Below are 27891 nucleotides of genomic sequence, written 5' to 3'. Positions count from 1 at the left end.
TCCTTCACACACACACACACACACACACACACACACTGTACTATGCATTTTCTTCTACATCTTTTCCTCTGCTACACCACTGGGCCTTCTACCTGGGCACACAGAGCTCCAGCTCACCAGCGTCTCCTGATCCCAGAGAATCCCATGCCTTCTGAGAAACTGGTGGCTATTCCATAGTAACGTGATACCCAAATCAACTAAATTTGGAGAAAGCAGACTCATACAATTGAACGGCCTTCTCTGTGGTAGAAACACATGCTCCTTGAATACCTCATGTACACAGTGGACCACCAAGTGTCACTAATGTTACACAGCATCTCCTTCCTTGTTTCACCCCAAAACATTTTCTCAAGGGCCCCTTAGCAATATATTGTGCAACCTGATCCCTCTTCCTGCAACACCCCCTGTTCTACCCCTCCCACCCCAGCCCACCATCAAACCATCCTCCTCACCCTTCCCCAGGAAAATGCCTTCTGATCGTGGTCATCCCTCACCCCTACATCACCATGGGCCCAGTGTGTCCCCCACCTTGGGCCACACTGTCCCTGGGCCACAGCAGCCCTCTGGTCTCACCAAATGTTGAGTGGAGGGCTTACTTCCCACCTGCCTCCCGGCCGGCCTCTGAGCTTCACGAGAGCACGGGCAGCGTCTCCCCATTCTTCACCAGACCTCACCTCACCTCTCACGCCTGAGATCTGCACCCAAGAGGTGCTCTGTGAGTATCCATTAAATCAATATATGGTGGCAGGGTCCCCGGGTCCCAGCTCTGCAAATGTCACTCCAGCCACTACACTGGAGGAATTTGCTTCTCCTGAACATGCTGTGGGGATCTTTCTGGTGAGGTGAAGAGCCTTTCTGCATTGCGAATCATTATCTCCTCACCCACTTGTATGCATTCTGGCATGGCAGGTTTGCAGGATTAAATGTGGAACTGTCTCATCCCCCGACAGAAATATCCCTAACGTGTGAGCAGTTGGTACCCACTGACATTCCGGTGCAGAATTTGCTTTACATTTTTAAAAAGGCTCTCTGCCGCAACATTTATTTTGATCAGGGGAAGAGACTGGGAGTGTTTATGTAAAATAAGACTGGTTTTCATTTATGGAGCGTTTTTGCACGCTGAGAAGAAAATCGCACACTTTGACAAAACAGGGCCTTGCATGTGCTGCACATGTGAAGTGTGCCTGTAAGCAGGCATGACACGGCTAACTGAACACTGGGGCACAGCCAGTGGGTGCACTGGCAGTACACAGGACACAGTATGGAGAGGCAGGTGTCCCAGTGGTTCTGAAGACAGGGCCAGGGTTACATGCTGACTTGCCCATTTCCCTCACTGACTCATCCTCAGCAGGTCTCAAAGCTTCAGTATTCTCACCTGTAAAATGGAAACAATAAGGGCTCCTACCTCACTGGGTTGTGGGTAGGACTGTATTGTATCCGGTCATGCGTGTGCCTGCACGTAGCATGTTATCCAGAGGGGACATACTGACAGAGGGAGACATCAGTGGACTAACGGGCAGGTGAGTGTCTCCAAGGACAATGGGTAGGGCATCCTGGACAGAAGATTCCATTAACTGGGAGCTACAAAGAGGGGAACCAGTGCGAGACGTGAAAAGGAAGAAAGCTTGCTTCATGTCCTTTCTAAGGGTAGTGCCACCAAACAGCTGAGGGTCCCCAAAAGGAAAGCAAAGAGCATTATTTGAAGCCTTATAATTGATATCTAATTGACATTGACATCAAGGTTCCCGACAGCCACGTGGCCTGAGCAGTAGGGCCTGGACTCACAGAGGCTGCCCGTGTCTGAATCTGAACACGATGAGGCAGAGGAGGGCAGGGGTGAGGGCCGGGGACCCGAGGGACCCCACCGCATACGGAAGGTGCTCCTGGGCTTCTGATACCCACAAGCAACTCTGGGTCCACACAGTCTGCTGTTCACTGAATTTTCTTGATGTAAACTCCAGTAATAAAAGGCCTTGCAAAGTGCAGGAGAAAAGAGAATATTACCTTGTTGGGTGGCAGAGATATTCCCAGGAATAAGCCTCACCATCGTGGGCTTTTCAATACCTTTCTTATAGCAATACTAACAAAAGTGACTCTTAAGCTTTTACAAGGTACCAGCCACAGTGCCGGTTTCACAGGGCTTGGTTTAACCCTCCCCACCCCCTGGGAGATAGGTGCTGCCAGAATGCCCACTTTACGGGTGAGCAAGCAGTACAGCCTGAGCCCTCGTGGGGGGGCCCAGGTCTTCACTGCGGCAACAAACATGTGTCACCTTCACACTAAGACCAACAGCACGCCCCTGAACAAGCCCCACCCTGAGCCAGCACCTTTCAGAGAGGACTGTTGAGGAGGCCTACCCACATGTTTCCCCTGCTCTTCCCCAAATCCTGGAGGCTCTGCATGCATTTCCAGTAGAGCGGTCCCCTTCTCGCTCTTGGGGACCTGCGGCATATCGTGGTTGGCTGTGTCAGTCCGGGGACAGTGGTCCTACCGTTTTCCTTCCTGGAACACACCTGACTGTCAGCAAGGCTCCAACACTCACTGCTATCACTTTCGGAGTGTGGAAGGTGGCTCCCCGTCCCAACCAAAGACAGATCAGAAAGCAAGCTCCTATGAGTGGTGTTATCATAGGAATGACTTTGAATTCCAAGTCATTAAAATTAAAAAAAAAAAGTCACCTTCCAACTCTGTCTATGATTACTGTGACATTTCATAAATGTGGAGACATCAGGTGAAAAAAAAAAAAACAACAAAAAACACACAATTAGCAATCACTCCTGTTCTTACAATGTCCTTTACTGACTGGGCACCGGCTTGTAGACTTCCTCTTAGCCCAGATTCAGCTCCTATCCCATTTCAAGCCTGCATCTCAATTTCTATTATTCAGAAAAAAAGAGAGAGATTACAAAATACAAACAAAGTAAAAGACCCTGAAAGTATTACCTCATTAGACATACATCTAAAACTATTGTCTTCAAAAGCAACATTCCCCTCAGAAATCAAATTCAAATAGAAGTAGAATGTACAGATCAACAAGCAGGAAATAAAACAAAAAACAGAAAACAAAAAATACCAATCCATTTATGACGACCTGTGGGAATGTGGGAATCAGGTAGTAATGTGGGAATGTGGTGATGTGGGAACCAGGTAGTACTGTAGTAATGCAGGATTCAGGTAGTTATGTAATAATACAGGACTCAGTTCAGTTCAGTGGACAATCTTTTCTATTCCATTCCTTCTGCTAGGTTCCTAAGGGGATGGAAGAAAACAAACCAGCCTCTGCCTTCAAGTTCAAGGGGAGAGAGTCAAATGAAAAAGGAACCACTACACTGGGGATATAAGGACAGGTGGCTATTCTGGAGAGCAGGGTTGAGGCCAGAAGAAAAGACAAGTCACTAGTGAAGCTCACAGGAAAGGACAAGCCTGGCTTGGGCGGGGCGGGGGGGTTGGAGAGGGGGCGCAGGGTGAAAGCATGCTGGGGGGGGGGGGGAGGACAGAGCCTAAGGGGAGGCTGTTAGGAGAATGGAGTCCTAAGTCCATGACCAGGAAGAGGAGGGAGACAATAAATGGGCATGTTTATCAGCCTATTTGCACTTCACCCTACAAACTAAGCCGAAGGGAAGCACAAGGCTGTGCCCGGGTTTGGGGGCAGGGCCACTTTAGGAACTCCCCTAGGGAACATGGGGCTAGAAACTGCTTCAGTGTGAGAAGCCAAAGTGTATCAGTGAAGTGTCTGCATGTGCCAGATGCTATGCTGGGCGTTGCACGCTTATCTCCTGTAATCTTCAAATGACACTCCACACCTCACAGATGGGGAAACTGAGGCTCAGGGAGGTCACTGCCTTTCCCTAGTCCACCAAACTGGCACCTCTAGACTGTGATGCAAGCCTGGGCCTGTCGTGCTCCAAAGACGCCCTGATGGCTCTGGGAAGAGCCTGGAAGTGGACCAGAATGGAGACAGCGGCCTCTGCCTGGGTCAGTGCCCAGGGCGAAGGAGACCGAAGGAATATCAAAATGTTTCAGAGAGCCTCAGGCAGGGGCCCTTCCCACTTGCTTTTTAAGATATGGCCCACTAGCACCCAAAGTCGTGTGTTGAGTTTTACCCCGTTTTTGTGTAGCACAGAGGCCATGGAAGGCACGCCCTGGAATGCTGTCATAGTAGGTGGTGAAGGATGGTGTAGGTGTGCTGCCTACCACACAGGGCTGGTAGCAGACGAGATGATACAGCTAAGGTGCTCAGTACAGGGTAATCAGCTCATCTGTTTGTTCATCCATTCACTCAGTCACGTATTCAACAAGCACAACTTCTGGGTTAAGCCTAAGCCTAAGCCTAAGCATTAAAGGGCATTGTGGGCACAGGACACCCTCCTTCCATTAACACCACTTCTGAGACACAAACCCATCACACACACATGCACACATCTATGCAGACCTATGTTGGTGTAATGCACACACACACACACACACACACACACACACACACACACACACACAAGTGTGAAGGAACTTCTAAAAGAACTTGTACTGAGCCACTCAAACCATGAATGTCAAGACAGAGTTAGTTATTCTGTGACATGAAAATATGACATCTAAACTAGGAGAGAAGAAATGTGAGTACTTCAGGGTGACAGCTGTGGAGTCACTCCAGCACCATTATCTTGCGTGCATCTTGCCAAACACTTGGGTCTTGCTGCTCTCGAACTGACGAAACAGGGGTCAGGAAAGTTCACCTGGTCTTGGTGAGGATGCAGGTGCCAGAGGGCCATGTGGCGGGGAGGTTCCCTCCCTAGGACCAAAGCAATGTGTTCAGGCCTGACCTCTGATCTTGACGCCTGATTCAAATTTCTGGCCACAGCACCAGCACATTCACTTAGTGTAGGGAGACAACATGAAAGCAAGATTCAAGCCTATTCCAGAAGCTTCAGTTCAGAATTCCTAGGAGAAAACAAACCGCATAGAGTCTAAATTTGTTTCTGATATCCTGGAATCTGTCTATCTCTGTCTCTCACACACACATACACATGCAAAAACAAAAGTAAAAAATTTTAAATCCATCTTTTTTTCTTGTTTGGCGCTCTCTTTTTTTCTTCTTTCCCCAGTTTTATTGAGAAATAAGTCACATACTCCATTATATACGTTTAAGGCATAGAGCAAGATGGTTTACAATACTGTGAGATGATTACCACAGTAAGTTTAGCTAACATCTGACTTTTCGTGAGCCTTGATTCCTTACACTAGTATTTGCACATTTGAGTAATGGGCCTCCTCTTCCAGGTTTGCCTTGGCAGACTCAGTTCTTCAGCAGTTAGCCCAATGGGGGTTTCTGGGTGTGACTGCTGGGAATGTGTTTGGGCAGGTGGGACCTGCTATTATGGTCTCTTTTCAGGAAAGGCAACTGCGAGAGCCCTGAGGACAGGGGTGGGGGTGTGCCTGGGTGGCATTGTTGGCCCAGTCCCCCACCCGAGTGACTCTGTAGGAACGGCACTGTGCTGGCCTGGATTCTCTGGTCAGGCTTCCGAGACGGGTGGGCCTGGGCGCTATGTTCAATGTTAGGTGGGGCTATGAATTAGCTTCCCTGCCCTGGCAGGGTCTCAGGCCACGGCCCAGGGCTTGGACAGCTCATTGTTTGGGGGCCCGAGTCAGGCCCGAGTGTGCACCGATTTCCCTGGTTAGGGGAGGCCACCGGTTTTGCTCTGCAGACGGGGGAAGCCCTGGCCTATGCTCTGTGTTCAGAGTGCCACTGTCTGTAGGGCCGCTGAATGGGCTCTGCAGCAACCCCTGTGCTCTGTTAGGTTCCCGGGTCAGACAGGCTGAAGGCTCATTTCAGGGAAGGTCATGGCCACAGAGTAGACTCCCTGCCTGCCAGAGGCCGGGGGAGGAGCAGCTCTTAACCCAGCAAAGGGCTTGTTGTCCTAGCTCGGGTCAGCTCGCAGCCCAGTTCCCTGGCTGAACGGGGCCACGGGCCTTGCTCCGTCTGCTCTTCCCTCAGCCTGAGTGCCCCTGGGCCACACAGCTTCCGGGCATGGTGCCAGTCCTCTAGTCAAGAGGGGCCTCCACGGTGGGCGCGGCTATGTCTCAGCCCCCTTGCCTGGGTGGGAGGTGGGGCACAATCCAGCCTCCTCTCAATTTCCCAACAGGCTCTCAAGATAGGAGGGGCCAGGAGCTCAACCTCAGCCTTGGCTATGCATCAGCCTTCTTGCCTGTGCACAGCACGGAAGCCCACATGCCCAGTGCTGGCTGTGCCCTGGGGGTGAGGGGGGTCAGCTCTGCCATCCTGCCTCTTGCACACGGCTGCCAGGAGTTGTGGCCAGCCCTTCTGGTCACATGGGACCAGAGCAGCTGGGGCTATGACTCAGCACCTTGCATGAGTGGGGGCAAACTGGTCTCTGGACCACCCCAGAGCCCACCCCACCAAGATCTCTGGTCAGAGTCCACCCCTGACTCGGTTGTGCAGAGGAGGAGAGCCGCCGGCTGGGGTCACCGCTTGGGCACTGCGGGCGGGAACTCGGTCCACCGAGACCCGCGTGCTGGTTGTTGCCAGCCCCTCCCCCTTCTTCATCACAGTCTGATCCCCAGTGTCTGGGCCCCGAAGATTCCCCTGCAGTCCCCGTAGTGTGAGATCAGGGTAGGGGCTCCCCCAAAGTGACCCACGATGCTGGGGAAGGTTGGTTGTCACCCCTGGGCTTTCCTTTCCAACCGGTAGGAACGGAGCCTCTGGGGGATCTTCCTTGGGGTGGTCCTGCACTGGCCCGGGGGAGGGGAACGGGGTGCACATGGAACTGCTCCTCTTACCCCCTAACGCTGTCTGTCTTGGTCTCTGTGGTGTGGGGGTGCTTCCGCTTCACCCCCGCGTTCTGGGTTTCTCTCAGTGGTGTCTTGTTGGTGAGTAGATGTTCGCCGTTCTCACGAGGGGAGCAAAGTCAGGAACAACCTATATCGCTATCTTGGTGATGTCACTTTTAACACAGCTCTTTAAAAGGTTCATGAGCCTTCCTGCACATCAAATGGCTCTTAGAAAACATTTAAATGATTTCCGTGTAAACAAATCAGAAACATATGGATTAAATCTCCCTTAAAATATACACATGTAATTAAGGGGAGAAGTGCTTGGCAAAGCGTGTTTTGCGATTTATCAAACCCAACATGTGAAAGACAGGTTGTGACATCTGACAAATCCAAACCCAGCAGTCCTGCTCATCCGTACAGCAGCAAGCATACTCTGCTTCCAAGCCAGGGACCCAAGTCCCCCTCACCAGACCTCTGTCCTTCCCTGGGCTTTTTAGAAGAACCTACTGGGTTGTAGCAGACAGACTGAATCCTTGGGTTCTGCCACGTTGGCTATGGGTCTCACTTTCCTTAGGCCTGTTTCATTTTCAGGGGTTGGACACTCTCCCCCGCCCCAATACGCGTGCGCGCGCGTACACACACACACACACACACACACACACACACACACAGGAGAGCTGTGCAACCCAGTCCACTTGACCAGACACCCTGCCGGGGAAAACAAGAAGAAAAGGTAGCCTAGGTCATGCCCTTCTCCCACCTCTGCCAGGCAGACCACCTCTCTCTGCTATCTCCCCCTTTGTATCCTAAGCCAACAGTTGGAGCCTTTGTACTTCTTAGGCCAAAAATGTTTGCAGGGCTGATATGCAAAAGCTATCTGGGTCAGCAGCTCACCCCAGCTCAAGTGGGAACTCAAGTCATTGAAATCATTAGGCTGTGTGTCATGGAAGAAAGAGGGAGGAGGGCTGGCCAGAGAGTGGCCAGAGACAAGACTCAGGAGAAGCATCTGGGGTATCACTACCATGGGGACTTGTGCCCTGGCAGTGCCCAGGGAGAGTTAGAGCTTCAGAGGAAGGCTGGTGATAGGCCTAGGGCTGAGGTTCTCAGCCTGAGCAAAAATTCCTATATCCTAAAGTGGACAGGAAGTGACTGAGCCCCAGACAGGGGACCCTGGGGGACCAGGTCCTTACTTTCTCAGAGCTCATGCCCAGAGAGGCATCAGAGGAAGCTGGACCCCTCATCAGGATGTCGAGGTCCACCCTGGCATGAGCCTTCCTACCTGTGTGACCTGGAGCAAGTCACGGGGCTTCTCTGACCCTTCGTTTCTTCATCTGAAACACAGACACGAGAACACCGCCTCAGTGCCCTCATGGGGCTGAAGAGGGAAGAAAACAAGGCCAAGGTGCTAAAATGACGCAAAAGTTTAAACAGATTAACTTCTAAGATTTGCATTTTTTTATCCAGGCTAAAACCGCCAAGAAAGAAGCTGTGACCTCTGCCTCTCTGTTGCTTGGTCTAAAAATACTCAGAAGCTATAGGCTTCGTTCCCTCCCTGCTGACCCCCCAGCCGAATCATAGAGTCATGTGTGTTTAGTGTTATCTATGGGCACATATTGAACCCGTCACCTTTTCTATTCCACGGTTATCTTCTGGCTTTCCTCCGTCTCAGAGGCAGCGCCACTGTTTCACAGTGATGGAAGGAAGGAGGGAAGTGTGGGAGCAGAATGGGACAAGGAAGGTGAAAACTCTCAGACTGGCAGCCAAAACCCCAAAACAACCCAGCATCATGGAACTGCCCATTTGTGTTCTTCCGCAGCCATGACAGAAGATGTAAGCAGAGGCTTACAGTCCAAATTCTGGTCTATATCCAGGTCTTGGGTTCCAAGCCCTTGAGGAAAATGACTCCCAGTCTACCAACCCAGGCACCGAGGTGGTGGGGGGTCCAGACAGGACACAATGAAAATGCCTGGTTCTAACCCTGCCTCCGCCTGAAGGTCCTCCTCTCTTAACCATAATTGCGGTGAGAATTGAACAAACTCATATGGTCACAATAATAGCAGAGTGCATTGGCCTTCGTCAAGTACCAGGCTCCCTGACAGGCCACATGCTTTACCTGTCTGTGCTATCTGACTGCAGCCCCATGACATGGGTTGTACTTTCCAGCCAGCAGGTGACAGGAGCCAACATCAGTGGGTGAGCCACTCCTCCCCAACCCACATGGGCATCGCTGCTGCCATGCTCCCAGTACGTCCATAAGGTTAGGATTGTTATTCCACTTGCTGTATAGCTAAGGATGCTGAGGATCGAGGAGAAGAGAAACTAGCCCAAGCTTGTGTACCAGGCAGTCACCATGCACCAAGCATCTTTCTAAATGTTTAACTCGCACCGCAACCCCCTGAAGCAGGTCACTGGGATTATCATCTCCAATTTAAGTTTGAGGAAAATGACGCACAGACACTTTATGCAGTCACAGGGGCACTGGTGGGGCAAATCAGTGCAGGAGCCTCACCAGGCTGGCTCTGGGTGTGGCTGACCCCTGGCCACCCTCCTTCCCCACCATTTTCCAAGTCTTATTCTCTAGCTCTCTTGGAGAGTCTGTGAGTGACCCAGTGTCCTTTCAAAAGGTTTCTTTTCCATTTAAATCAGCCAGGATATGTTTCTGCTGCTTGTGAACACCATGGGAACACTACAACCAGGGTTGACTTTTCACAGCCCAGGAGGCATGGGCACTGGCATCTCCCAGCTGATCCCACATCTCTAGAAAACCCAATAAGCAAGAAGCATGCTGTTTAGGGCAAAGTGGGGCACCAGGCTGAACCAGCAGGGTGCCCCGCCCTCAGAGAACTCCAAGTGGAAAAGGAAAAAAAGTATGCAATGCACTCCTGGGACAAAACAATGTTAAAACCAAGGAATAAACCCAAGTCACGTAATAAAAGAGCGAATGAAAGGTTTACTGAACTGGTTTTGAGAAGAACATTCACGTAAGGAGGAAAGAGGAGGCAGGGATGACAGAAATGGAGTGAAACAGGGCATCATGGAAGAAAGACAAAGGTATACTCCATGAACTCTCACCTGGGTGCACAGAGGTGCAAGTGGGAATAAAAGGGCAGGTTGAGAGCAGAGTTTTTCTTTCATATACACATATATAAACACACATACACAAACTATACACACGCCCACATGCACATATGTAGGCATGCGTACATGCACATGTGTGCATGTGTGTGCATGTGAATTTTACACCATTTCAGCCCAAAGAGGACTTAAAAAAGAATTCGGTTTTATCTGAATCTACTGTCAGACCATCAGTGGTCCTCAAACAAGCATCCTGCCCCATGCTTTACTCGTCCAGGCAGCGGAGTTTCCACGGCTCCAGAGGCATGGGCAGCCATTCTTCAAAGAAGTGTCACGGGCAGCAAGATGCACAGGCTGGGGGTGCCAGAGTAGCCACTGAGCAAACCTCTACTGAAGAAGGTTCGTGAAGAAGCTGCTGCATAGGGCACCACAAGGATCCTAAGACACATTTCTAAAGACTTGGAATGTGGCTCTTTGAATTCTCATGGCTTGCCCACATGCCATGCACTCTGATGCCCCAGTGTCTCGCAGTGCCTGTAAGAAAGGCACCTGGAGCAGGGGCATATGCTGACCTGGGTGAACGGCCTGGTTGCAAGGCCCAGCCAAGGAGGCGAAGAGCAGACTGCGACAAGCAGGTAGTGTTTACCAGCTGTGTTCAGCTGTGACAAGAAGTTATGCCAAGAGCACAGCACACAGCAGCTCGTAGGCAAGTATCAAACCACCCTGCTACGAGCCCACTCGGTTATGTCCAAGCTGCCTAGAAAGCGGACCCTGTACCGGTTTCCTCTGTCAGGGCAAGATTTCTAACCTAGGAATGTCACAGCAGTCAGCGACCAAGCTCTGAGCACGTGTCCCACGTACATGTCATCAATAACTAGATCTGAGCTGGCAAGCCCTCTTAACATGAAATACATTTCTGCAGCTTGAAAAGAAAAAAAGACTGTTTGAGGCTGGTTTGAATTAGGTGGAATGGAGACAGGAATTTTCCTAAAGTCCCTTCCTCTCCCCCTTGGGCCACTAGCTACTCACTGCTTGGCAGAGACAAGATCCAGTGCCTGGCTGACCTCAGTCCGTGACCCCACGACCTAGCTGGGGGACCAGTGAGTCTGGGTAGGGGTGGTAGGCAGGCCCTACAAGGGCTGCTGAGGTTGACTTTAAATATTATTACCTACTTCCATGGTTCAAGTGATCTATTAAGATTCTGCCTAGCAAGTCTCATAGCCCTAATTCTGCAGCCTGTGTGATCAATGGCAGTGCTGGTCCCTTATGTGTTGCTGCCATCGAAAGGTACAATTATGCCTTTAAAGCTCAAGGTGCAATTAAACCTCTATAATGGTGTTAATGGCTCGAGCAACCTTGAAGCAGCTACCATATTTTAAAAGATCATTCTGAATTGTTTTATGCCTGAAATTGCTCTGTAAAATCTTGTTAATTTTTCATCTTCAGTTGAGAATGTATTTAATGCTGAGACGATGGCTTTCTTCCAGCCACACTGCACAGAAGGGGGTTTCCTTCCTCAGCTAACGGGATCACCCTGGAGGACTAGGACGAGGTCCTCAACCACTGGACGAGGTTGAGCTCAGCCCTCTAAGGAGGCTTAGACTCTAAGGGATCTGTCCTAGGGAAGAGTCCAAAGTAAAGATTAGGTCACAGGATATAGTCCAGCCCAGAGCCCACTAGGGACAGTTCAGCCCAGCATCACTATCTCTAAGAGAGACAGAGAAAGACAAACATGTGGCTGCCCACACAAGCACATGGTCAGGTTCCGTCTTGGAGCTCCCACTGCCCCCAGATGTCTGTAACTGTAGCCAGCAGGTGACACACACAGCGTTCTAATGATCTCATTACCTATCCATTTCCCCCAAATAAACTGTGACCCCCTAGAGGGAGGGGCTCTGTCTGGTTCACCATGGGGTCCCCAATAAGTGTCAGAGCAGTTAATAGATGGGATACCACCTCCTCTGAATTTTAAGGATGGGCAGTAGGTAAACCGGGAAGGGAGCCATTAGTAGCATGGCCACAAAAGACAAGCACGAGAAGAATGTTTCAGGCATTGAGTTAGAAATTCTTTAATCATTGGCCAAGCTTTTCAAACAGTGATCTAGAATAATTTAGAAATGCGATTTATATTCACGGTACTTCCCGACAACAAGAGCAGCTCAGATGCACTGAGCACTTTCCATGAGCATCTCGTCGCAAAGGCTGTAGACACATCATTCCATATCCTCACAACAACCCCCGGAAGGGAGGTGGTATCCTTGTCCCTATTTTACAGAAAGGGAAACCAAGGCTTGGGAAGGCACAATTACCTGCTTAGGATCACAGAGCTGACAAGAGGAAGAGTGGGACTCAAACCCAGAGCCCTTCTCTTGACCACTGCCCTCTGGATATGACACTGAAACTGGGTGGGTGGTGGAATCCGGCCCCCAATGTTTTAGAAAGCTCGGCGGCAGACAATGGGGCAGATTTTTACTTTGAAGATGCCATGGCTCTCTGACTTACTTTTCCAGGAGGATGGCTCTTTTTGTAGGAGCCTCCCAGGCCTGAGAACGCAGAGCAAAATCCTACTCACTAAAGGTGAGGATGAGGAAGGCAACATCCTGAACTTAACCGCATTATTATGAGATGGACACAATTATTATCCACATCCTAGGTATGTGGAAACTAAGATCTAAAAAGACAAGATGGTGCACCCAAGGTCACAGTCAGTAAGCGATGGATGCAGGACCAACCAGAGGCAGTCTGAGGCCAGAGCCCTGTCTTTGGACATTATAATCTCAGGTTCCACAGGCAGATGGGAATTTGGGGGAAAGAACTCTAGAGTCTATGTGAAGGCTGGATTTGAGCAGATTCTATATTCAAACCTAAAAACAAAGTCCATTCTACTTTGTATTCTAGGCAAAGACCACAGCTGATCCTGTCGCAACCCCAGGGGCTTCTGATCCACTAAAGCATTATAAGAAATGGAAGAGAAGAGAGAAAGACTACACCTGGGGTCAGTGAACTACAGCCTGCAGGTCAAACCCAGCCATCTGTTTTTGTAGATAAAAAGTCTGACTGGAACACGGCCATATCCGCTGATTTATGTCGTGTCTACAGCCGCTTTAGTGCCAGAACTGCAGAGCTGGGTAGTTGCAACAGAGACTCTATGGCTCACAAAGCCTAAGTTAGTTACTATCTGGCCCTTTACAGGAAAGGTTTGCCAGCCCCTGGATTCCACGTTAGACTGCTCGATGCACACACCAGCTGGGGAAACAGTGAGCCATCTCCAGGCACAACAGGCATGCACACCTCACCTATCCAGCTCCTGCTGACACGGCCAGCTTGTAGTTGTGTTTTTCATAAAACCCAATACCCAAACCAGCCGGGTTGTCCCTCACAAGCCCTGCCCTTCACCCTCTAAAAGGAGCCGCAGCGGTGAGCCTTACCTTTGTTGTACATGTTCGTTGGCACTTGGACGTCACTCAGACTGATGTTCACAGGCAAATTATTAAAATGGTCATTTGGGGCTAAGATGAATTCCTTCCCCAGCTCCAAAAAATTCCCATCTTTGTCCCTTTCGTTTATCAGCACAGCATTGAAGTATTCATACTGAAAGAGAAAGTCAAAATGCATTACTTGTGGCTTAGGGCATAAGGCTGTGAACTCAGACAGATGTGGGCACAGGTTGCGGGCGGTCCCTACACGCATAGATCCTGCTCTGGTCACACTATCTCTCTTAGTCTTCCCTACTGTCTACGGCTGCTTTTGCACAGATATGATAGCGCCATATAAATATTCCCGATGTCATAAAATATTCTTAGAAAACCTTACTGCAAGGAGCTGCACAGTACTTTTTTATATGACTATAGAGAAAACTGCCCTAAAAATATTTTAATTCTTTAAAGTTCGAAGATAGACCCTGCCCTTATGCAGCCTACATTTAAGTTGAAGGAGACATGAAGTCAACAAAAAGTAAGTAAACCTATAGTTTGTCAGGTAACCAGACTTGCTACAGAAAATAGCAAAACTGGGCAAGGGGGAGAGCAGTAGCAGAAGGGCTGCGTGTTTATATACGGTGTTCAGGAAAGGTCTCAGTGCTGTGGTGACACTCACGCAAAGACTGACGGACAGGAGGAACAGGTTGTGTGGGCACCTGGAGGGAAGCACCCCAGGCAGAGGAGAGATCCCAGGCAATGAATGGCCCTTGGATGGGAGTATGCTAGTATGTTGTATACATGGCTGTCTCATCATCAACATAGTCACCGTCACTATCAGCATCATCTAACATATACAGAATGCTTACTTTGTGGCAGACATTATTCTAAGTGCTTTTCACATGCTAACTCATTCAATTCTCCTAACAACTCCATGAAGTAGGTTTTGTGAGTATTCCCACTTCACCAATGAAGAAACTAAAGTAGAAAGAACTGACATATCCTGTCAAAGATTACACACCTGATGAGCAGAGCCAGAATTCAAACACAGGCACTCTACTTCCAGAGTCTGTGCTCTTATCTACTGAGCAGTATTCCAAGATGGTAGGTATGGCTGGAATTATGACAGAGAATTTGAAACAACTATGATTAATGGGGCACCTGAGTGGCTCAGTCAGTTAAGTGTCTGACTTCGGCTCAGGTCATGATCTCATAGTTCGTGGGTTCGAGCCCCGTGTTGGGCACTGTGCTGACAGCTCAGAGCCTGGAGCCTGCTTCGAATTGTGTGTCTCCCTCTCTCTCTGCCCCTCCCCCACTTGTTCTCTCTCTCTCTCTCTCTCTCTCTCTCTCTCTCTCTGTCTCTGTCTCTGTCTCTCTCTCTCTCTCAAAAATAAATATTTAAAAAAAACAACTATGATTAATATGCTAAAGGCACTAATGGAAAACATAGAAAATAGGTAAGAACAGATGGATAAATCTAAGTAGAGAGATGGATATTCTAAGATAAGTGAATAGGATTTATGGATAAGTGAAATGAATGACAGCAGTGTTATAGGAACAGGAGCAAGAAGCTGGGAATACTGGTAGTTAAAAGCTACCTATAGTACCCATGAAGTAATACAAGATTATTTAAAAGTGGACTTGAATTAGCTGTAAATGTATATTGCAAAATATCAGGCAACCACTAAAATAATATTCAAAGGAAGTATAATTTGTATGTTAAGAGAGAAGAAATACTAATTCATATAAGATGCTCAATTAAATTGAAAACAGGAAATCAATAGGCAAACAATCAAAGAAGGCAAAAAAAAGTAGAAGACAGAAAATGAGAGAGAACCAGACGAACAAATAGAAAACAGTTACAAATATGGTACATATTAATCCAACTATATTGACAATCACTTTAAATATGAATGGTCTAAATGCACTAATTAAGATGCAGAGACTGCTAAGAGTAGATGAAAACACAAGACCCAACTATATGCTATCTACAAAAAACCCACCCTATACATAAAGAACAGACTGAGTAGAAGTAAAGAGACAGAGAAAGATATACTATGCTAACACTAATCAAAAGAAAGCCAGAGTAGACATATTAATTTCAGACAAAGCAGACTTCAAAGCAAGGATATTACCAGGGAAAAAGATGGGCACTACATAATGATAAAGGGATCAATTCTCCAAGAAAACATAACAATTCTCAATAGTATAGACCTAACAACAGTGTGTTAAAATATGTGAGGTAAAAACTGACAGAACCACAAAAAGAAATAAATGAATTCACAATGATATTGAATACTTCAACACCCCTCTTATCAGTAACTGACAAACCCATCAAGCAGGAAATTGGTAAGGATATAGTTAAACTGAACAGACCCATCAAGGAGATCTAATTGACATGTATAGAATACTTCACCCAGCAACAATAGATTACACATTCTTCTCAAGCTCACAGGGAACAACCACCAAGATAGATCCCATTCTGGGCCATAAAACACACTTTAACAAATTTAAAAGTACTGGAATCACACAATGTCTGCTTCTATATTATACTGGAATTAAACTAGACATCAATAACAGAAGGATAGCTGGACAAATCCCAAAATATTTGGAGATTATGGAACATAATTCTAAGTAATACACAGGTCAAAAAAAAGAGTTTCAAGAAATTTTAAACTGAATAAAAATTAAAATACAACTTACTAAATTTGTGAAATGCAGTAAGAGCTTAAAAGAATATTCACAGCATTGAACACATGTGTTAGAAAAGAAAAATAATCATCTAACCTTTTACTTCAGGAAACTAGAAAAAGGCGAGCAAATTAAATCCAAAACAACCAAAAGAAAAGAAATAATTTTGTTTTATTTGCAGAACAGAAGTCAATGAAATTGAAAACAGGAAATCAATAGAGAAAATGAATAAAATCAAAGGTTGCTTCTTTGAAAAGATTCCTTACAGTGAAAAGATATAAAGCAAAATCAGCCAACAGAAGAGACTAACTACAGGGGGCAAAGTCCAGAGGAATCCACATTCAGGTTTTCAAGAGTTCTCTCCTGGTGCAATCACATAAGATGCACTAATTCTTCCAGTGCTGAGCTGTGACAAACATCTGAAATGCTGCTCACCGGGGAGGCTTGATAAGACTCAGTGCTAAGGACATTTATTGCAGGGTGGTCATGTAGCAACACTATTTACCAACATAACTTCACTGAATTTATAGAACTCTACACCTAATAACTGCAGAGCACATATTTTTTTTTTTACCAGATCACACACTGGGGCTACCAAACAAGTCCCAGTAAATTTAAAATGAATGAAATCCACATATTATGTTCTCTGGTAATAATGGGCTAATTTTAGAAGACGATATATGATAGTGATATGAAAAATATCAATGATATCTAAGAAAAGATGGTGTCTAGAGAAACCCCAAAGATTTGGGAATTAAACAGCACACTACTTCATAATACATGTGTTGAGGAAGAAAATGACATGGGAAACTGGAAAACAGTTTAAAACAAACAATGAAAAAATATCATTATTTGTGAGATATAGCTAAAACACAGTTCAGAGAAAAATTTACAGATTTAAAAAATTATAGTAGAATAGAAGAAAACTTTAAGATGAATAGTCTAAGATACTCCTGTAAAAAGAAAAAGAAGAAGAAATGAAACTCAATGTTGAAAGAAGGAATAAGAGATAAAAGGAGAAACCATAAAATGGAAAAAAAAAATAACGAAAAAACACCAATGATATCAACAGTTGGTTTTTTAAAATGATTAATGAAAATTTTAAACCCTAGCTATATTGATGAAGAAAAATGTAAGAAAGTACAAAATACCAGTAGCAGGAATAAAAGAGGAAACACTATAATAGATCCTACAGATAATGAAATAAGGAAATATTACAAACCAATGTATGCAAATATTTGGTAACTTGAGTTAAATGTCAATTCCTTGAAAAACAGAAACTACCAAAACTGACACAAGAAGAAATATAAAATATAACTGGCTCTATATATACACAAAAATGTAAATTCACAATTACTAGCCAAGCTAATATAAACAGCTCCAGGTTCAGATGCCTTAAATGATGAATTCTATCAAATATGTAGGGAAAAAACAGAAACTATCTGATATACACTCAGAAAATTAGAGGAGGGAATACTTCCCAACTTATTTAATGAGGGCAGCATAACCCTGACACCAAATCAGACATGAATATTTGAAAAACTGTATTACACACCAATATTTCTCATTAACCTAGATGTAAAAATTCTAACACAATATTGAATCAAATCCAACTACAATTAAAAGGATAATACATCATGACTAAATTATATTTATCCCAGGAATTTATGGTTGGTTTATTTGAAAAATCAATCAACACATTTCACCACATGAACAGAATAAAGAAGAAAAAATTGCATGACCACATAAATGCAGAAAAAGCATTTGAAAGAATTCAACTTTTGCTCATCCTAAAAACTCTTAGGAAATTTGAAATAGCATAAAATGTCCTCAACCTAATAAAGAGCATCTTAAAAAAAAAACCTACAGCTAACATTATATTTATGATGAAACAATGAATATTTTCCCCCTAAGATCAGGAACAAGGCAAGGATGGGTTACTACATCTATGTAACAGTGTACTGGTGGTCCTGGCAATTGCAGTAAGATGAATGAATGAATGAATGAATGAATGAATGAATGAATGTTTGAATGAATGAATGCCATAGGAATTGGAAAGGAAAAAACTGTCTTTATTTGTGGACATGACTGTCTATGTAGAAAACCCTAAGGAATCCACATAATCTACTACAACTAGTGAGTTTTAGCAAGGCCACAGGATAGGAAATTAATAGACCAAAATCAATTGTATTTCAATATACTAACAAAGAACAAATGGAAATTGAAATTCAAAGAACAATAACATTTACAATAGCATAAAAAGCATTTAAAAATTAAATATAAATCTTTTAAATTATGTGCAATACCTGTATACTAAAAGTTACAAAATATTGCTGTGAGAAATTTTAAAAGGTTTAAATAGATGAAAAGAGATGCCTTACTTAAGGATTAGAAAACTTGGTATTAAGATGTTAATTCTTTCCAAATTGATCTAAAAATTCAATGAAATCACAATCAAAATCTCAGTGGTCTTTTTCTAGGAGTTTCTAGGTTAATTCTAAATTTTATAGAGAAATGAAAGGGATCTAGAATATCAAAAACAATTTTGAAAAAGAAGAAAAAATCCAAAGAGTCACATTTCCTGATGTTAAGTCTTACTATAAACCTAATTAATCAAAACAGTGTGGTATTGGCATTAGAATAGACAAACAGATCAATGGAACACAGTCCAGAAATAAAGCTGTACACATACAGTCAACTGAGTTTCAATAACGGTACCTACATTATTAAATGGGGAAAATATTTTCAACAAATTGTGCTGGAACAAGTGACTTAACCATAGGAAAACATCCTCACCCCTAATTCACAACACACACATTATTAATTCAAGATGGATGATAGACTTTGATGGAAAAGCTAAACCTATAATATTTCTTAAAAACAAAAAATGATAAATATCTTTGTAGCCTTCGGGTAGGCAATGGTTTCTTAGGACATACAAAGCACTTATAATTTTAAAAATTGAGAATTTAGGGGCGCCTGAGTGGCTCAGTTGACTGGACGACCAACTTCGGCTTGAGTCATGATCTCACGGTTCGGGGTTCGGGCCCCGTGTCGGGCTCTGTGCTGACAGTGCAGAGCCTGGAGCCCGTTTTGGATTCTGTGTGTGTGTGTCTCTCTCTGTCCCTCCCCTGCTCATGCTCTGTATCTGTTTCCTTCAAAAATAAATAAACATTTTAAAAAATTGAGAATTTAGATTTTAAAAATTTCAAAACTTTTGATCATTAAATCCACTATCAATATAAAACAAATAGAAAAACCATTATTGAGGAAAAACAATTCATAATACACATCTGACAAATGACTTATATCCAGAATATGTAAAGAACTCCTATAATTTAAACATCAGTGAAAATAGAAGGCCAAAGAGGTGAACACCTTCCAAAGGAAGGTATTTGAATGGCCAATATGCAAGCCTAAGTGTGTTCAATGTGATTAGTCAACAGGGAAATGCAAAATAAAACACCAACCAGATGCAATTTTGCATCCACTAGAAGAGCTAACATTAAGTTTTCTGAAAATACTACATGTTCACAAGAATGTGGAGTAAGCTGAAATCCTATACATTGCTCACGGATATATCAAAAACTTTGGAAAAACATTTTGCCATTGCTTGTAAAGTTAAACATGTATCTACCCTATGATCCAATAATTCCACCCCTAGGTATCTATCCAATGGAAACACAGCCACCAAAATATTGTGTGAATGTTCATGGAAGTGCCTTTCACAATAGCCCAAAACTAGAAGTCAAGTGCCCATCAACAGATGAAAAGATAAACAAATCTGTGATACATTCATATAGTGGATTGTTACTCAGGAACCAACTACTGATATACTCAAAATATGGGTGCATTTCATAAACGTTTTGAGTGAAAGAAGCCAGAAACAAAAGTGAACATATGTACAATCCCATTTATATGAAATTCTAAACAGGCAAAATTATTACTCAATAGTAACAGCAATCATGGGTTGCTTCTGGGCAGGAAGGTGGGGAACCACTTCAAAGAGACAGAAGAAAACATTGTGGATTGCTGGAAATGTTCTATATCTTGATGAGGTATGGGTAACTCAGGTGTATTCATTCATCTGTCAGTACTCATTGAATTGTATGCCAAAGAACCATGTATTTTACTGTACAGAATTTATGTTTCAATAAAAAAATTAAGTCACAAAGACTTCAATTTTTTAAATTATTAAATACAAAACTGTACAAAAACATTAAGGGAGGGGGTGGTAGCTCAGTCAGTTAAGTGTCCAACTTCAACTCAGGTCACGATCTTGTGGTTCAAGAGTCTGAGCCCTCCATCAGGCTCTGTGCTAACAGCTCAGAGCCTGGAGCCTGCTTCAGATTCTGCCTCCATCTCTCTGTCTCTCCCCCGCTCACGTTCTGTCTCTCTCTTTCTCAAAAAATGAATAAAACATTAAAAAGAAAAAAGCTTTACAGAAACAAAACTCAGTTTAATAAGTTCCACCCACGACGATTTTTTTGAAACATAATTTACTATGATATAACACCCAGAAACAAAAGAAATCATACCTTTCTGCTGAAACATAAATCCAGGGAATGCCTTACCAAGCAGAAACACCTTGTCTAGCCCATGAATTGCCTGCACCAAGGGGAGGCCCCTTCTTCTGAAAGGCTCTGCTTTGTAGGAAACTTGTCAGTGGAGATTCCTCCCACAGCTCCATGTTAATTGAGATCTTAACCTTCCACAGACCCATGTTCTTCACATAATATTACAATGGTTTTAAAAACTCAAGCTTTCAATGCCATTGTTTCATTATAACTGAATGCTAAATTAACACACAAAGTCTCAGGCTGCTTGGTGAAGGCCAGTGCAATCATGGTTCCTGCACAAGGCTCTCCGGAGGCAGCTTTTAAACTGCCATTTAAATGAATAATTCACACAGCCCAGAATGCAAACGAAGAAAGAATGGATGCACAGGCAGGATTTCACTCAATGTTGCTCATCATTCACCACCGATGACTGGGGGTTCCGTGCCTCCTCCCCAAATCCATTTGTCCTTCCATATTGATTTTGAAAACCCTGACTCAGTGCAAACAAGAATCATTTCTTGGCCCTTCGAATTCATCACTATAATTATGGGGCTCAGTGGCTTTGTCCATATTGATCAAGGAAAAGATAATGTTTAATCCATTTCAGTATTTCTGAATCCCTGTCACCCATGGGGTCAAAGTAAATTAGTTCTTTTGTGAGTAAATCTGATAGCCTACTAAGTGTGAGGGGGCAAAAAGGACACTAACTCAGGGGACAAAATGTAGTAAAATATACCAGGGGCAAAACGGTGGGTGTGCTGTTCCCCAGAACCCGGCACAGCACCAGCTCAGAAAGCAGTGGTGTCTAAAAGTGATTCAATAAGGCAGGGGTAAGCATACTTTTTTCTGTAAAAGGTCAGGTAGTAATTATTTTAGGCTTTGTCAGCTATGGAGTCTTTACTGCAACTCCTCAACTGTGCTATTGTAACGTGACAGCAGCCACAGACAATATATAAAAGAATGGGCCTGTCTGTGTTCCAGTCACACTTTATTTACCAGAAATTTACAAAATTAAAAAAAAAAAGGTTTGGCCTGCAGGCTGTAGTTTGCCAACTCTTCAAAGGAAAAAATAAAATTATTGAAATAAAAAATTTCCAGCTTGACTAAATCAAGCATTTCTTTCAATAAAAATTTTGAGCACCATGCTGAACAAGAACAAAGTTGGAGGACTGACACTTACCCAACTTCAAGACTTTCTACAATACGACAGTACTCAAGACATCAGTATTGGCCAAAGATCAACAGAACAGAAGAGAGAGCCCAGAAATAGATCCACACAGATGAAGTCAACCGATCTTTGACAAAGAAGGAAAGACAGTCCCTTCAACAAATGGTGCAGCAACAACAGGACATCCACATGCAAACAAATGAATCTAAACACATCCTTCAGGGGTGCCTGGGTGGCTCAGTCGGTTAAGTGTCCCAGTTAGGCTCAGGTCATGATCTGGTTCATTAGTTCAAACCCTGCTTTGGGCTCTGTGCTGACAGCTCAGAGCCTGGAGCCTGCTTCGGATTCTGTGTCTCCCTCTCTCTCTGCCCCTCCCCTGCTCATACTCTGTCTCTCTCTCTCTTTCAAAAGTAAATAAAACATTAAAAAATAATAACATAAAAATAAACACAGACCCTTCGTAAAAATTAACTCAAAATGGATCAGAGACCTAAATATAAAATGCAAAACTATAAAACTCCTAGATGAGAACACAGGGGAAAACCTAGATGGCCTTGCCTATGGTGATGCTTTTCTAGGTAAAACGCCAAAGACGCGATCCATGAAAAAAGTAATCGATAAACTGTACTTCATTAAAATGAAAAACTCCCTTCTGTTCTGTGAATGACACTGTCAACAGTATGAGAAGACTAGCCACGGACTGGGAAGAAACAATTGCAAAAGACACATGTGATTTGGACTGTCACCCAACATATACCAAACATTCTTAAAAGTCAATAATAACGAAACTAATAACTGGATTAAAAGATGGACTAAAGACCTTAACAAAGAGCTCCACACAGGATATAAGCAGATGGCAAGAAAGCATGTAGAAAGATGCTCCACGTCATATGTCATCAGGGAAATGCAAATTAAAACAACGAGACACCACTACTTGCCTATTGGAATGGCCAAAATCCAGAACGCTGACAACACCAAATGCTGGCAAGGATGTGGTGCAGCAGGCACTCTCTTACATTACTGGTGGGAACGCAAAATGCTACAGCCACTTTGGAAGACAGTTTGGCGTTGTGTTTTGTTTTGTTTTGTTTTTGTTTTTGTTTTTGTTTTATGAAATTTATTGACAAATTGGTTTCCATACAACACCCAGTGCTCATCCCAAAAGGTGCCCTCCTCAATACCCATCACCCACCCTCCCCTCCCTCCCACCCCCCATCAACCCTCAGTTTGTTCTCAGTTTTTAACAGTCTCTTATGCTTTGGCTCTCTCCCATTCTAACCTCTTTTTTTTTTTTTTCCTTCCCCTCCCCCATGGGTTCCTGTTAAGTTTCTCAGGATCCACATAAGAGTGAAACCATATGGTATCTGTCTTTCTCTGTATGGCTTATTTCACTTAGCATCACACTCTCCAGTTCCATCCACGTTGCTACAAAAGGCCATATTTCATTTTTTCTCATTGCCACGTAATATTCCATTGTGTATATAAACCACAATTTCTTTATCCATTCATCAGTTGATGGACATTTAGGCTCTTTCCATAATTTGGCTATTGTTGAGAGTGCTGCTATGAACATTGGGGTACAAGTGGCCCTATGCATCAGTACTCCTGTATCCCTTGGATAAATTCCTAGCAGTGCTATTGCTGGGTCATAGGGTAGGTCTATTTTTAATTTTCTGAGGAACCTCCACACTGCTTTCCAGAGCGGCTGCACCAGTTTGCATTCCCACCGGCAGTACAAGAGGGTTCCCGTTTCTCCACATCCTCTCCAGCATCTATAGTCTCCTGATTTGTTCATTTTGGCCACTCTGACTGGCGTGAGGGGATACCTGAGTGTGGTTTTGATTTGTATTTCCCTGATAAGGAGCGACGCTGAACATCTTTTCATGTGCCTGTTGGCCATCCGGATGTCTTCTTTAGAGAAGTGTCTATTCATGTTTTCTGCCCATTTCTTCACTGGGTTATTTGTTTTTCGGGTGTGGAGTTTGGTGAGCTCTTTATAGATTTTGGATACTAGCCCTTTGTCCGATATGTCATTTGCGAATATCTTTTCCCATTCCGTTGGTTGCCTTTTAGTTTTGTTGGTTGTTTCCTTTGCTGTGCAGAAGCTTTTTATCTTCATAAGGTCCCAGTAGTTCACTTTTGCTTTTAATTCCCTTGCCTTTGGGGATGTGTCGAGTAAGTTGTTTTGTTTTGTTTTTAAACTAAACATACTCATACTATATGATCCAACAATCATGCTCCTTGGCATGGATCCAATAGAAATGCAAATTTACATCCACACAAAAACCTACACACGGATGTGTATAGCAGCTTTATTCATAATTGCCACAACTTTGAAGCAACCAAGATGTCCTTCAGGAGAAGAATAAACCGTGATACATCCAGACAATGGAATATTATTCAGCACTAAAGAGAAAGGAGCTGTCAAGCCATGAAAAGACAAGGAGGAACCTAAATGCACATTACAAATTGAAAGAAGCCAATTTGAGAAGTACTATGTAATTCCAACCATATGACATTCTGGAAAAGGCAAAATTCTGGAGGTGGTAAAAAGATAAGTGGTTGCCAAGAAAGGGGGTGGAAAGGGATAAATAAACAGAGCATCGAGGTTTTTCAGGACATTGAAAATAGTCTGTATGATATTTTAATGAAAGATGCATGCCATTAAACATTTGTCAAAATGCAGAAAATGTAAGACACCAAGAGTGAATCCCAAAGTAAACCATGGACTTTGGGTGATTAGGTGTCCACGCAGGTTCATCCTTGGTAAAATGTACCATCCTGGTGAGTGATGTTGATAACGGGGGATGCTATGCACCAACAGATGTGTAGGGGAAATCTCTGCACCTTCCTATCAATTTTGTTGTAAACCTCCAACTGCTCTAAAAATGCAGTCTTTTTCAAAAAAGTTTTGAGTAAGATCTGCCTCTATATTCATTCATAATTCATGGGTACTACCTACCACCTATTATACTAACGTATGAACGTTATAAGACAAACTGCACAAATAAAAATAAAAGTGAATAGGAAAAAAAGTGACATATTCTCCTCGGGCATCTCAGTGGCTCACTTTGTGCACCCCTGGGTGTAGAATTTCTCAGCAGTGCTCCAAAGCAGCATTTCCAAATGATGACCTGTGCCACAGAAAGCCACTCCGTGGATTATTCATAAGGAATGTTATTTTAATGTGCGCCATGGTGAGCAGAGTTTGGGAAACACAGGAAGAACTGGGGTTTCTGCATTTCAGGACTTCTCAGGGCCTTTAACTCATTCTGAAAGTATACTATGTGCACTTTGAATATCTGGGCTGAGAGCTGTCCTTTACAGCGCTCCTCAAACACAGCCGATCACGTAAGTGTCCTTCTCAGCATTTACCAGGGTGACCCCTTTACAAGTACCTGTGCGATGTTTCACTAATGCGGTTCCCCCATGGGACTTGTTCTGCATTGGCAGGAACCTGTGTTTACTCACTGTTGTATCCCCAGCGCCTAGCACCTGTTGGCAGAATAACTGATCGAATGACCAACGTCAGAATCCATGTGGTCACCAGGCCTCTCCCTGGAGCTACCTTCCTAAGACACATCTTTGCAGTTGGCTCTTCTAGGCCCTGTGGTTCTACGGAATGTTCTCAGCAGGGAGCTATAGGAGCCGCACGCCGTAACGTTGCACAACCCGTGTCACAAATTCAAACAGGAAAGGGTATCCAGAGTAATGGTGTAAAGGTGATTCCAGAAGAGGCTGGAATTGCTGATCTGTGCTGATCACCATAAGATGAGGAGGACAAGGCAGGAGCTCTGTGATACCTCCACAACCATGCCTGCAGCTTCCCCGGGGGCGGTCTGGGCATCCCCCTTCTGGCAGAGTCCCTCTCCTTCAATACACTGTCACAGAACATGTCCACTTCAGTTCTGACATCACCCCTGCCAGGGAAAAGAATTCATTGCTCTACCGCTCTGTCAGCTATAGAATCCAACAGCTCAGGCCTTCTCATTGATTTCAACTAGATTCCTGTCACCATGCAGAGTCAAGTTTCAGATTCAACAGGAAATATCACTAGAGGACAAAAAGGTTTCGGTTGGTGTGAGCGCTCCAACTGGTTGGTGGTGACTGCCTGTATATATTGCGAAGGCTTCTGAGGCTGTATCTCAACACAAAGACCGTATGCTTTTCTGGTAAGGGTGGCCCAGCCTCTCCCACACCACCCACATCCTTGAAAATGCATCCCTTCCTAGTTTAGGGGTTGGCAAACTGTTTCTGTAAAGAGCCAGATAGTAAATATTTCAGGCTTTGCAGGCCAGACAGTCTCTGTCACAACATTCAATTCTGCTGTTTTAGCAAAAGTAGCCAACGGCGATCCATAAACAAATGGGTGTGGCTGGGTTCCAATAAAACTTTATTTACAAAAACAGGCAGCTGGTAGGACATGTAGTTTCCTGAACCCTGCCCCGGTTCGCTCTTTACTCCTTCCAGGTGAGAGGGACATAATCTTCTCGTCAAGATGTCCTAAGGCAGTGCTTCTCAACTCCAGCTGGGGAGCTTTTCGACATCCAGATGTCCAAGCCAAACCTCAGGGAAATTACATTTGAGTCCCAAGGCGGTATTTTTTCAGCCTGTCCCGAGCGATCGCAATGTGCAGCCCAGGCTGAGACACACTCTTTCCAAGGGTGACTTCCGTTTCCCCTTCCTGCGGGGTAAGTTGCATAACAGAACTACAAGGCCCCACCACAGAGGGCTTGCTTCATGGGCGGGAAGTATCTGCTCCACACATTTTGGCTTAAATTAAATCCTGCCTATAAAGTTCTCCAGTTGTCTCCTATGCGTGTGTCCTGTCGAGCCAACCAACTGTGAATGCCCTGGAAGCTGGGCCTGTGTCCCTCTCACCTACTTGCCAATGATCCTGAGGACAATTCCAACTGGTACCATCCAGCCCTAGGCCCAGACCACATGGTCAAGCAAAAGTAAGTACCCAATGAGTAAGTGAATGGATTCGTCTGGGTTCCCCAGAGAAACAGAACCATTCGAAAGAAGAACTTGGGAGAAAGAGGGAGATATGGATTTATTAAAGAAATTGGCTCATTTGCCTAGCAAATCCAAAATCTGTAGGTTAAGCTACTACAGTCTTGAGTCTAGGTTCCGCAGGGCAGGCTGGGCAGGCTGGAAACTCAGGCAGGGTTTTTGTGTTGCAATCTTGAGGCACAATTGCTTCTTTCTCAGGGAATCTGTCTTTGCTCCTGAGGTTTTCAGCTGGTTGGGTGAGGTGCCCCTCATTATGGAGGGTGATCTGTTTTTCTCAAAGTCTACTGACTATAAATGGTAACTGCATCTGAAAAACACCTTCACGGCAACAACGGAACTGATGTTTGACCAAACAAACAACTGGGCACCATGGCCTAGTCACACGGACATATAAAATTAACCATCACAGTGACTGTCCCCTTACAATGGACTGCGGCAATTTCCTATCAGCTGGGCTCCCAGCCAGCTTCTTATCCCCTACCATCCATCCAGGCAGCAGCCAGTGATCGTTTAGAAATGTGAATCAGACTGTGTCACTCGCCAGTGGTTTCCTGCCACCCTGCCACCCTCAGAATAAGCCCTTCCCTGGGCTTTGAAAGACTCTGTTCTTTGAAAGGCAGCCGTCCGCCTGGTGCACCTGGTCTCCTGCACCGAATGGCCTGTCATCCCACTCCCGCCACACAGCCCTCTGGGCTTTAGCCCCAGTCCCCAACTCTTCCGGGCAGGTAGCAGCAGTGCCCTGGGATTCCCTAAGGCACTCTCTCCTCAGTCATTATAATAAACTCTGCGGCTGGCCTAAGCTCACTTGAGTGGGCTTCTGTTACTTGCAAGCACTGCGTCCTAAATGGTACACTCATCACATCCTGATGATCAAGGACCTACCTCCAAGAATCTAGGAGGAAGACTTGCCTTAGCACCCAGGCTCCACATGGATGTGCGCCTCCAGCCCGGTTGGGTTCCTGTTCTGTGCACATTCCCCACTTGGCCCGGTCACTGGTTTCAGTCTCTACCCAGCCAATCATCACCCATCCACCCCATCATCACCGTCTCTCCCTACCTGATCTTTATGTGCTTCAACTTCCTCACCTGTAAGGTGAGGCGACCGTGAATTCCTACCAGCTACACATCAAGCTCCTCTCACAGGCGAGAGAGCTCAGTCAAGGGCAGCTATTGTTAAGGA

The 27891-nt window shown here is 44.8% G+C and overlaps 1 protein-coding gene across 1 annotated transcript in view; it reads right to left on the bottom strand.

Annotated features, from left to right (window-relative positions):
* Positions 1-27891, bottom strand: part of CACNA2D3 (calcium voltage-gated channel auxiliary subunit alpha2delta 3) — an 865909-nt gene that overhangs the window by 517903 nt on the left and 320115 nt on the right. The window contains exon 5 of the mRNA XM_047850751.1: positions 13290-13452. Coding sequence (XP_047706707.1) covers positions 13290-13452 — 163 coding nt within the window. The remainder of the gene's footprint in view (positions 1-13289; positions 13453-27891) is intronic.

This window comes from Prionailurus viverrinus, chromosome A2, assembly GCF_022837055.1.
Source record: "Prionailurus viverrinus isolate Anna chromosome A2, UM_Priviv_1.0, whole genome shotgun sequence".
Taxonomy (NCBI): Eukaryota; Metazoa; Chordata; class Mammalia; order Carnivora; family Felidae; genus Prionailurus; species Prionailurus viverrinus.
Note: the sequence above shows the minus strand (reverse complement) of the source record. Positions and strands in the feature narration are given on the sequence as shown.